The sequence below is a fragment of the Aethalodelphis obliquidens genome, unplaced genomic scaffold, assembly GCF_003676395.1.
Source record: "Aethalodelphis obliquidens isolate GAN/ISIS:26980383/991018 unplaced genomic scaffold, ASM367639v1 scaffold11, whole genome shotgun sequence".
NCBI classification, from domain to species: domain Eukaryota; kingdom Metazoa; phylum Chordata; class Mammalia; order Artiodactyla; family Delphinidae; genus Aethalodelphis; species Aethalodelphis obliquidens.
In genome coordinates this window covers 7,985,458-7,997,475 of record NW_020837955.1, presented here as the reverse complement: position 1 = coordinate 7,997,475, position 12,018 = coordinate 7,985,458, and the positions used below count along the sequence as shown (strand labels likewise).

Here is a 12,018-nt window from a genome sequence, read left to right as displayed (position 1 = left end):
TTCTCTTAGCTTCTGAAAATCTTCAAAGTCTGGTTCTCTAGCTATGAGCTATCTAATATTTTTCAAAAAATTGTCTTCTAATTAAGCTAATTAGAGTTACCTTTTGTCATGTGCAACCAAGAACCCTGACTGCTTTCTTTTATTTTCCTATAGTTTTCTTTTCTTTTTTTTTTAATGAGGGTTGGTGAAATCATACACATACTTTTTTGTGTGCTCCCTTTAATATTTGAACTTTACTGTAATTTCTTATCTAGCACTGTGGGCAACAGTGAGACAGGCAGGAGAATAAACAATCTATTTAAAAGAAAACATCACAGCATTTTTTTTTTTAAAGGAGGGAGGGTAAGTTCTCTCAAAGAACTTGAATATTACTTAGGGAAACATTCAGCATGACTGTCCCTCCCACTTCCTCCTCTCTCCTCCCAAGGATTTCATGCCCACAATTGGCTCATTGCCTTATAAGTCTGATACAATGGAAAGGCGGAAAAAAGCAAGAAAACAGCACTTTCCAAAGGGAAATGGGAAAATGTAACTGTAGATACTTGGAAAGTTGAGAATAAGAACTTAGACAAGAGCAGAGAGGTAATACCCTCAAAACTTAAAAAATCTTGAATTCAAATCTCTCTCATTTCTATACCTTATTTCAAATAATTTCATATATATATAAAATCTGAATTCATTAAAGACAGTTGTGAGAATAAACACTGTCTTATTTTTTAAGTCTTTCCTTTCCTCAAAGAATTCCTATGAGATAGTTCTAAATAAGCTTCCAATGTGCAAAATTTTTAAAATTATTTTTGTCAAAATAATATATAAACATATATATTCCAAGAGATATAAAAAGTTTGTAATAAAAAATTACTTGAGTGAAGATGGCAGAATAGGAAGCACTAGGAATGCATCTCCCCACCTAGACAAAAATTGTACTGGCATAATCTGTCTGATGTAACTATTTTGGAACTCTGGAGTCTATTCAAAAGCTTGCAGCTTCCAGGAGAAGGCCTGGACAGTAAATCACAGTTAATTTCAATTTCAACTCTTGGTGTGGTAGCAGCTATCCACCCCTCATCCCCTCCCAGCAGGCAGCCATGGATGTATTCCTGATGGAGCTTGTGGGACTTGTCCTCCAAATATCAGAGATCTGTGTCTTGATCCTTGACTGCTGCTTCTGATTATGATTATGGATGTGCAGACACAGAAGCAGGCTGCCATTGTTGCAATTCCCAACAATTGAAATGGCTTCCAGGGGATTTAGAGATCCAGAGCCTATTTTTTTTCCCTTTTCTTCTTTTGGGAGCCAGACATTTAAGAAGTATGACATCCATGAAAAGGATGAACACTAAGTCTTTCTGTGTGAACACTAGTCTTCAACTTCTTCGGGTAAACAGCCAAAGGGGTGCATTGCTTGACTGTATGGAGTAGGTGTGGTTTTGTAAGAAACCACCAACTGTCTTCCCAAAGTAGTTGTACACAGCGTGCTGTGGAGTTTTCATACACTGCCATATTGAATAGGAAGAGAGTTTCTGTATGCTACATACTGGATAATTCTACCTATAATACATTCTGGAAAAGTCAAACAGAAGCTTTACAGTGGAGACTGTAAAAACATCAGTGGTTGCCAGAGGCTGGGGAGAAAGAGGGATGAATAGCCGAAGCACAGACCACTTTTAGGGCAGTAAAGCTACTCTGTATGATACTATAATAGTGGATATATATTTATAATGATAAATTTGTCCATACCCACGGACTGTACAATACCAAGCCCTAATGTAAACTATGGACTTCACATGATAAAGATGTGTCAATGTAGGTTCATCAGTTTTAACAAATGTACCACTCTGGTTGGGGACATCGATAATGAGGAAGCTATGCATGAATAGCAGGGGGTATATGGGAAATCTCTGTACCTTCTGCTCAATATAGCTGCAAATGTAATATGGCTCTAAAAAATAAAGTCTATTAAAAAAAAAACAACAACACTCCACAGCTAATATGATATGCTATGGTAAAAGACAAAGTTTTCCCTCTAAAGTAAATAACAAGGCAGGAGGCCTGTTTTCGCCACTTCCATTCAAACATAGTACTGAATGTTCAAGCCAGAGTAATTAGGCAAGAAGAAGAAAAAAAGGCATCCAAATTAGAAAGAAAGAAGTAAAATTATGTTTGCAGATGACATGATCTTATATATAGAAAACTTTTAAGATGCCACAAAAAAAATTGTTAGAATAAACAAATTCAGCAAAGTAGCAGCATACAAAATTAACATGCAAAAATCAGTTGCATTTTTATACAATAACAATGAACAATCCAAAAAGGAAAATTAAGAAAACAATTCTATTTACGATAGCATCAAAAAGGATAAAATATCTAGGAATTATCTTAAGCAAGGAGTTGAAATACTTGTACACAAAAAGCTACAAAACACTGTTAAAAAAAATTAAAGAAGACCTAAATAAACAGAAAGATATCTCATGTTCCTGGATTAGAAGACTTGATATCGTTAAGATTTCATACCATACTATGCAATCTATAGATTAATGCAATTCCTATCAAAATCTCAGCAACTATTTTCTTTTGCATGAATAGAAAATTCCATCCTAAAATTCATATGGATTCTCACAGGACCCTAAATCGCCAAAACAACCTTGAAATAGAAGAACAACGTTGTAGGACTCACAATTCCTGATTTCAAAATTTACTTTGTACAAAGCTACAATGTATGGTACTGGCATAAAGACAGACATACACCAATGGAATAGAATACAGAGCTCAGAAATAAAACCTTGTATATACTGTCACATGATTTTTGACTAGTGTGCCAAAATTATTCAATAGAGAAAGGAGAGTCTTTTCAATAAATGGTGCTGGGAAACGTGGATATCCACTTGCCAAAGCATTAAGCTGGACTTTTATCTTATATCATATACAAAAATTAACTCAAAATTGATCAAAGACCTAAAACTATAAAACTCTTAAAAGGAAAGACAGGGGAAAAGCTCATGACATTGGATTTAGCAATGATTTCTTGGATGCAACACTAAAGACACAGGCAACAAAAAATAGATACACTGAACTGCATCAAAATTTGAAACTTTTATGTATCAAAGGACAAAAGCAACACAGTAAAAAGGCAACCCATAGGATGGAAGAAAATATTTGCAAATCACGTATCTAATAAAGGATTAATATCCAGATATATAAAACTCAACAACAAAAAAACAAACCATCCAACTCATAAACAGGCAAAGGACTTAAATAGATATATCTCCAAAGAAGATATAAAAATGATCAATAAGCACATGAAAAGATGCTCAACATCATTTATCATTAAGGAAATGCAAATCAAAACCACAATGAGATACCACTTTACACCCATTCGGATGGCTATCATCCAAAAGAAACAACCAACCAAACAAAAAAAACCCAGAAAGCCCAGAAAATAGCAGTGTTGGCAACGAGGATGTGGAGAAATTGGAACATCTGTACATTGCTGGTAGGAATGTAAAATGATACAGCCACAGTAGAAAACAATACGATAGTTCCTCAAAAAATTAAGCGTGGAATGACCATTTGACCCAGCAATCCCACTTCTGGGTGTATACCTAAACAAATTCAAAGCAGAGACTTGAACACATACTGGTAGACCCATGCTCATACCAACATTATCTACAATAGTCAAAAGGTGGAAGCAACCCAAGTGTCCATCAACAGATGAATGGATAAACAGATTGTGGTATATACATACAATGACACATACCACAATATGGGTGAACCTTAAAGAAATTACACTAAGTGAAGTAAGTCACAAAAAGATAAATATTAAATGACTCCACTTATCTAAGGTACCTAGAATGGTCAAACATATAGAAACAGAAAATCGAACAGTGGTTTCCAGGGGCTGGGAGTAGGGGGAATGGGGAGTTACTGTTTAAAGAGTACATTTCAGTATGGAATGATAAAATAGTTTTAGAGATGGATAGCGGTGATAGTTGCACAAGAAAGTGAATATACTTAATGTTACTGAAACTGTACACTTAAAAATGGTTAAAATGAAATTACCTTATATATATTATACCACAATAAAAAAAAAATTACTCATTTCCATCTCTTTTCATCCTCAAACCCATATTTTTTCCCCCCAAAGCAACTACCCTCAAGTACTGGAATTCCTTTTCCTGGTATTTAATTCAGCATTTCTACATAATATACATAATAATGCTTTTTGTAGATTTATCAATTACCTACATATTTTCTGCCATGTTAGAGGAGGCTTACAAAACCAGTAGTACCCCCAACACAAATATTTCATTTCTCTTAATCCCCTCCAAATGGCACCATCACAATTTTGGGTTAAATAAATCAACAGATATTAAATTTAAATTGCTTCCTGTTTCTAACTCACCTAATTTCCTACGAATCTATTATATTTTCTCCTAAATATTTCAATATCCACCTATAATTTCTTTCCCTGCAGCCCTCTGTCCTACTGCTCTAATCACTACTGGTTACTCTTCAGCTTTGTGGCACCGTTGTCACCCTGGGACTTTCCTTTGTTGTTTCTGAGTTGTATTCTGTTTATCGAAGCCCTTTTCTTTTCTTCCATGGTTTATTTCCCTGTTTTGCTAGGGCACATCTTCTAGTAATCTCCTAAGATATGTTACAAGGACAAATTGTTTTTAGTCCTTGAGTGTCTTTTTTTTCCTACTCTTGCACTTGATTGATGGTTTGGCTAGACACAGAATTCTAGGCTGACTGCAGAACATCTGAAGTGCTGTTCCTCCATCTTCTATCTTTAATTCTACTGCTGAGAAGTTAGATGCCACTGATATTCCTAATCCTTTCTAAATGATCCTGAAAGCTTCTGAGAAATTCTCATTATTCTTGGTATTTTTAATTTCAAAATAATTTGCCTGGTATTGGCCTGTTCTCATTTATTGTGCTTGGCACTATATAGGTCTTTTCAATCTGGAGACTCAAATCCTAAAGAAATATCTGGTATAATACCAGAAACGATTTTCTTTGATGAGTTCCCACACTGTGTGGGGACCAACACTGTGTTAGGCCAAACAAAGGACATCAACAAGCTAGATGAGCCCAAGAGTTTCCAGTTTTTGTCCTCTGATATACAGGATTTTATGGTTATTAAGGAAATCAGCTTTGGAATCTGACAGACCTGGACTCAATCCTCAGCCTCAGTTCTTACCAGCTGTGGCACTTGGGGAAGTTAGCTTCTTTTAAACCATCTATGAAATGGTGATCGGTTTACTGTAGCAATTTAATAAGATGACGCATGTAAACTGCTTATACAACAGTAACACATGTATATAATAAATGTAAATGTTACCTATTATTAAAATATCAAAAATTGAATTGGTGCAGATAATTTAATCATTGTCAAATCCTTCATGGCTTCACTATTTGTAAAGAATAAGACTAACAGGGCTTCCCTGGTGGCGCAGTGGTTGAGAGTCCGCCTGCCGATGCAGGGGACACAGGTTCGTGCCCTGGTCCGGGAAGATCCCACATGCTGCGGAGTGGCTGGGCCCGTGAGCCGTGAGCCGTGAGCCGTGATTCATGGCCACTGAGCCTGCGCGTCAGGAGCCTGTGCTCCGCAGCGGGAGGAGCCACAACAGTGAGAGCCCCGGGAACGGCAAAAAAAAAAAAAAAAAAAACACTAACAAAAGAAATGGGAGGCAGCAAATGGGGACAGGGTTTTCTTCTGGGGTGATAAAAAATGTTTTGGAACTTGACAGAGGTGGTGGTTACAAAACATTGTGAGGGTACCAAATGTAAGTGAATTGTATACTTTAAAGTGGTTAATTTTATGTTATGGGATTTACACCTCAATAAAAAAAAGGAAGCAGGAAACAGAGAGGCAATATGAGGGAATTAGTCGAAAGCTGTTGGAAAGGGAGAGGGAACTGATATCCTTTCCTCTAAATTATTTTGAAGCTTTCCTCTAAATAATCTCTTTTCAACTCTTTTTCACTGAATAACCAATAATGGTAATGTTGAGATGACAAACACCTTTTTTATTGAAAATCAACATAAAATTAAGGTTGATTGAGAGATCAGCATGTGATTAAGAAAAGTTTTTTTGTTTGTTTGTTTGGTGGTACGCGGGCCTCTCACTGTTGTGGCCTCTCCCGTTGTGGAGCACAGGCTCCGGACGCGCAGGCTCAGCGGCCATGGCTCACGCGCCCAGCCGCTCCGCGGCATGTGGGATCTTCCCGGACCGGGGCACAAACCCGGGTCCCCTGCATCAGCAAGCGGACTCTCAACCACTGCGCCACCAGAGAAGCCCAAGAAAGAATATCTGAAATTTTTCTTCGGGAAGAAAATGTATAAAACAGGAAAGGGGAAGATGGACTTTTGAATCTATAATACAGCTGCTTATATATGGGTAAAAAAGCTGATAGTATACAAGACAATGAATAAAGGCTTTTTTCAAAAATCACTAAATATCAGGAGACTGAGCTCTAAGCATTTCCTCATAATAAATACAGAAATCTTCCCACATCTAAAATCTTTCCAATAAAAGAGGAGGAAGTAAATTATTTCCTACTGACAAACTAGAGGAAAATATTGTTATATACATCTTTTTTCATTTTCAACATTTCCCAAATTGTGCTCCATGGAACACTATTAGCACTAGAGAGATGCTATTTACTATACTACAAAAGAAAAGAGAGATAGAAGGGGGAAAGGAGGGAGAGGAAGAGAAATGGAAAGAAAAGAAAAAAAAAAGGAAAGCAACATATTAAAATTTCATTCTTTGGAGATTTACAATGAGTAATAGCACATTAAAGCTTCTGCAGTAAGAAAGCCAGTTCACCTCTATTAAACCTAAACTTTCCTGATTTATTTGGTACAGAACAGTTCTCAAGCTATGTCTGTTAAACATATGAAGCATCAATTTGTTAAAAATTGCCTAGATTTATACCAGATAACATGTAAATTAGATAACTTCAATATTAGCCTGAGGGATAAGATTAATACACACACACACACACACACACACAAGATTAATATACATATCAAAGAATAATCAATCACCTGAATAAAACATTGTTTCATATTACCAGCTGGTCACAGCAAGAGTTTAGTGGCAAGAAAAAACGGGGAGAGAAGGCAGTATTAAGAAGAAAAAAAAATCTGAGAAGAGCTAGTTCTTCAACTTCCCTTCTATGAAATGACCCTGTCCTGTCCTGTCAATTCTGATCGCTTATTAAAGAAAACATTTGCAGTTAAGATAGTAAAAAATTTCAACTTGGTTCTCTTTTTCACCTCTTTTTATTTTTTACATTAAATTCCTGATCCCAGGAGGTAACTTCGAAAGGAGAAGTTAAATATCTGTCACAGAAGTATTACTTTGAGTACCTCAAGTATAAAATCTCACGTTGCTATAATAAACCATATCCCTAAACGGTTAAATAATTTAAGCATGAAGATATTTGTAATTTGATTTTATTTTACTCAAAGCAATGACGTACAGCAACAACCAAGTCTGAATTCTGTACAATATTTCCTGCTTGGGGGGAAAATCATAGGGAAAATATGGAATTAGAGAAGAAAAGGTAATTTTAAGTATTCTTTAGACATCCCAATGTCTAAATCCCCATGTTTTCTTTTTGTTAACAGAAAAGATATAAGAAAATACATTTTTCACTGAGATGTTATCATCTTTGAACCAAAAAGGAATCATTACTGATTAGTACTAGTGTCTCCAATATAGTGTAAGCCATTCAAGGAAATCAATTATTTAGGTACTAGAGACAGTCATTTCCATGGAGAGGTTAATCCTAACATGCAATCTACTTAGGAATTATTTATTTTCATTTTACTTCATAGGAAAAACTACATCTTCCTTCCTGGTCACTGTTCATCCTTTCTCATAAACTAAGGGGGGGTGGGTAACTGAGGCCAACAAAGCCTTACTGGCCATTTATCCACCAATCCAAAACAAAAACAAAACAAGCACAATGGGCTTCCCTGGTGGCTCAGTGGTTAAGAATCCACCTGCCAATGCAGGGGACACGGGTTCAAGCCCTGGTCCAGGAAGATCCCACATGCCGCAGAGCAACTAAGCCCGTGCGCCACAACTACTGAGCCTGCATGCCACAACTACTGAAGCATGCACACCTAGAGCCCGTGCTCCACAACAAGAGAAGCCGCCGCAATGAGAAGCCCCCGCTCGCCGCAACTAGAGAAAGTCCCGCGCACAGCAACGGAGACCGAACGCAGCCAGAAACAATAAATAAATAAAATACAATAATAAAATAAATTTAAAAAAAAACAAGCACAGCATAGCTATTATGTTCAGTTGATAATTTTTCATTTTTATGTGCTATTACCATTATCACTGGGGTGACAAGATCAGTTGGCTAAAGTAACCACTGGCTAAATAACAATCCATACACATAAAACTCTTTTCAAGAGTGACATCTGAAAAAGTCAAAAGCTAGATAAAATAAACTTTAAAGAAGATAGAACAAATTTCAACCTTTGTTCCTGATTACAAGCTAAATGTGTGAATCTTAATTCAGAGGCATAAAAGCAGAGGTTATGAAGTCAGAAGATGACAGATCAAAATACTTCCCAGCACAGTAGTTGCTTGATGACGTTATTACAACCTAAGATCTGATAGTCATACGTATAGAACCAGAAACTGGACTTTATCAGTAATCTGAAACATGATCAGTCAGCCTCAGTAAATTCAGTCAAAAGAGACTAATTCACATTCAGAAGAGGACAATGTAAAAATTAGGATAATTTATCACAAGGATATCCTTACAGTGATCAGAAAACGCATCCTCTGCTCAGAGTACTCATACTCCTTTTCCGTATAAGTATTAACCTGACTTGGTTGAATACAGAATTATAGTAATGTGAAGTAGACAGACTTCAGAGATGTTTCGTCTAGGCCATAAAGAGGCCTGATAAACACTCCTGCACCACAGCAGCAAACACATGTTTGATGACTGCACTGCTCATTTCCCAGATTCTCCATCTCTTGAGTCAAACTTTACCTCTCTTATTCTTTTTTCTATCATTCACTTTATTTTCTGTAGATGGGTATTATCACTGACTAAGCCATATCAAGCTGTTGCTCCCATGGATCTGCGATATTACACATTCTTCCATCGTGTCCTGCCCAACTATGAGAAGGCAAATTCATTTCCTATTTTCAAGTTCTTAAATAGTTCCTCTGACAGCCTCATGTACCATCTATAACCGTAACAGAAACTACAAAGAACTCTGGGAGTTTTTTGTAGATACTGAAATTTAATTCTGAACACAACATTACAAAAATCCAATTGGATACAACTCATACTGCAAAAATGTAAATATACTCTGGCTCAAAGCAAATTGCTAAAAATTAACCACTTAGTAAAACAACAATGCCTAGCTCCTGTGAGAGTACAGATAGTCTTATATACTAAGACAACTATTTAAAAAGGATTCTACATCTGCAAAAAGCTTTACAAAGTGTTTTCCTGTGCATTATAACATTTAATTCTCATAACCACCAATTATTTAAATTGAAAGTCTCCAAAAAAGATACTTCTGAGAGTACAGGGAATAATCCAAAATTTTAACTTTTAAAAGCCAATTAAAGTTCCTACTGACATTTTACAGCTAATTTATTTATACACATATTTTTTGCTCTGAAATTAGAAAACATATTGACTATTTACACAGCAGACAAAAATTCCTTCTCTCATAAAATATATTACGTACTCTTAGGTCATAAATGTATTTAAAATTACTTAAATGAGCCTTGAGAACTACTGTTCAGAACTGAATGATAATTACACTTAGAAAATTATGCAAAATTGTAAAGCAAACACTTAGGCTTTGGTATGCCCAGCAACTCCTTTCTAGATCCCCTGTACCAAATACTTCTTCAGGTCCTTGGCACACTTATGCCCCATTATAAACTGCTCTATATAAAATTACATGGTACCAGGTACCTACACCTTAGCATAAATAAATTTAAGTGAATAAATCCACTCAGGATTTTAAGGATAATACCCAATTGTGAAATAAAAGACAAAAATCATAGTGTAATGGAATCCAGACATTAAACTGGTGAGGGGCATTTTATGGAGTCCATGAAATCATATCACATACACCTGATTATGTAAAAGGTCAGTTCTTATCAAATGAGTTTTATCCCATTGAGGCTGAGTAGGTACGTGAAGCAAGAAAAAAGCAGTTATAGGTCACCAACATAATAAAAATAAAGTTTACATCACAATGTACATCTTTTTCTGTGGTTTAGAAATCTTTTCTAAATGAAAATACAACACGAATATACATCAATATTTGAAACAGAAAATTAAAGAGTTCTTACCTTACTACATCATCAATATTGTTCCTGTATACGCCTTCAAGTCTTTCTGCAGGAAACCCCATGGCAATAATGTTTGGATAAATATCTGAGTACTTAAGTTAAGGAAATATGCAACAATGCAAATTACATGTACACATTTTAAAACATTAGCTGACTGAAATACACAACAATGCAAACTACATGTACACATTTTAAAACATTAGCTGATTGAAATACACAACAATGCAAACTACATATACATGTTTTAAAACATTAGCTGATTATAAAAAGCAGCTTTCCCCACTACAAGCTACGCTAATAAAAGATTGTCAAATGTATTTACTTATAAGCCATCATGTGTAATTAAGAAATACAGGTAAATACATTGATCCCCCAAAAGATCCTCAAAACAATTATACGACAAAACAATTTTTAAATCCTTCTACTCAGTATATTTAGAATGCACCTAAGATAAAAGGTAACTTCCATATTTACAGTCCTAAAGTATCAGGACAAAACTCAAAATAAAAACAAAACAAAAAACAGCGTACAACTTCTCATTTCTCATGGTTGTAAAAGGTACTACAGTATAGAGAAAAGTAGATACAATTAAGAGTTACAAAGTCAGATTTAAGAACTGGCTATGCCTCTAAACAGTTGTATAAATTGGACAACTCAACCTTTCCTATTCTACACAATAGTTAGGTTGAGAAGACCACTATGATCTCTTCTAGCCCTTGGTATTTATGACTTGATAATGCTGAACTGAGGTAGAAACTTATTCTCATTTCCAAACAAGGTAACCAATATTTAGCATGCCCATTCTATTAACTTATGTTATATATTACAGTTGCATAAAACAAACTTCTACCCTCAAAGATTTGTATCAGATTAACCATAAAAAAGCACCAATAATCTACATTTCTATGCATTTTGTCCATCATACTAGCTCTCATTCTTGAGCTCTATCAACCCTCTCTAATCTCATGATTTTCTGACACAGAAACCAGCCAAGCTAATCTGCCTTAAGCCACTCAAGACCATCTCTAAAGCTCTATGCCCACCTACTTGGACCCATTCATCTTCCAAATACAATTTAAAATTCACCAAATCCAGTGCCCTTTTAAAGATTTTTTTTCTTTATTTCTGCTGCATTCACACTCTTGAGCTTATTTCAGTATTATTTTCAATCTAAAAATAACTATTAAATTACTAAAAGCTTTCACTTTGATATATCATTATAATTTAAGAAAAGATTATATTACTATATGTTCTACCTTTATGATTACTAGTACTGCTTGGACAGATCTACAGAATATTTTAAGAAAAAATGTGCAAAACAGAATATATAGTATGTTACCTTTTGTATAAAAGAGATATTTTATAAAAGAAATATTTATACATATTTTTGTTTGAATTTGAACCCTCCAACACACACACACACACACACACACACACACACACACACACAGATAACTGAGAAACTAACAAAAATGGTTGCTTCATAGAGAAGGGGAGGGGAAAGAGGGAAGCACACATTGAAACAAATCTGTTAAATATCAAATTGGTAACCAGGAGAAAGGATTTATTTCAAGGGTTATTTGGACACTAATTTTACTGTACTTCTGGGCAGGAAGTATTCTAAGTAGGAAGAGAACTAAAAAGAAATTTTAAACTTCTTC

General features: G+C 35.3%; 1 protein-coding gene across 2 annotated transcripts in view; it reads right to left on the bottom strand.

Moving 5' to 3' along the window:
• Positions 1-12,018, bottom strand: part of PTEN (phosphatase and tensin homolog) — a 91,734-nt gene that overhangs the window by 54,452 nt on the left and 25,264 nt on the right. For both annotated transcript variants that reach the window (XM_027111936.1, XM_027111934.1), the window contains exon 2: positions 10,358-10,442. In XM_027111936.1, coding sequence (XP_026967737.1) covers positions 10,358-10,442 — 85 coding nt within the window. The remainder of the gene's footprint in view (positions 1-10,357; positions 10,443-12,018) is intronic.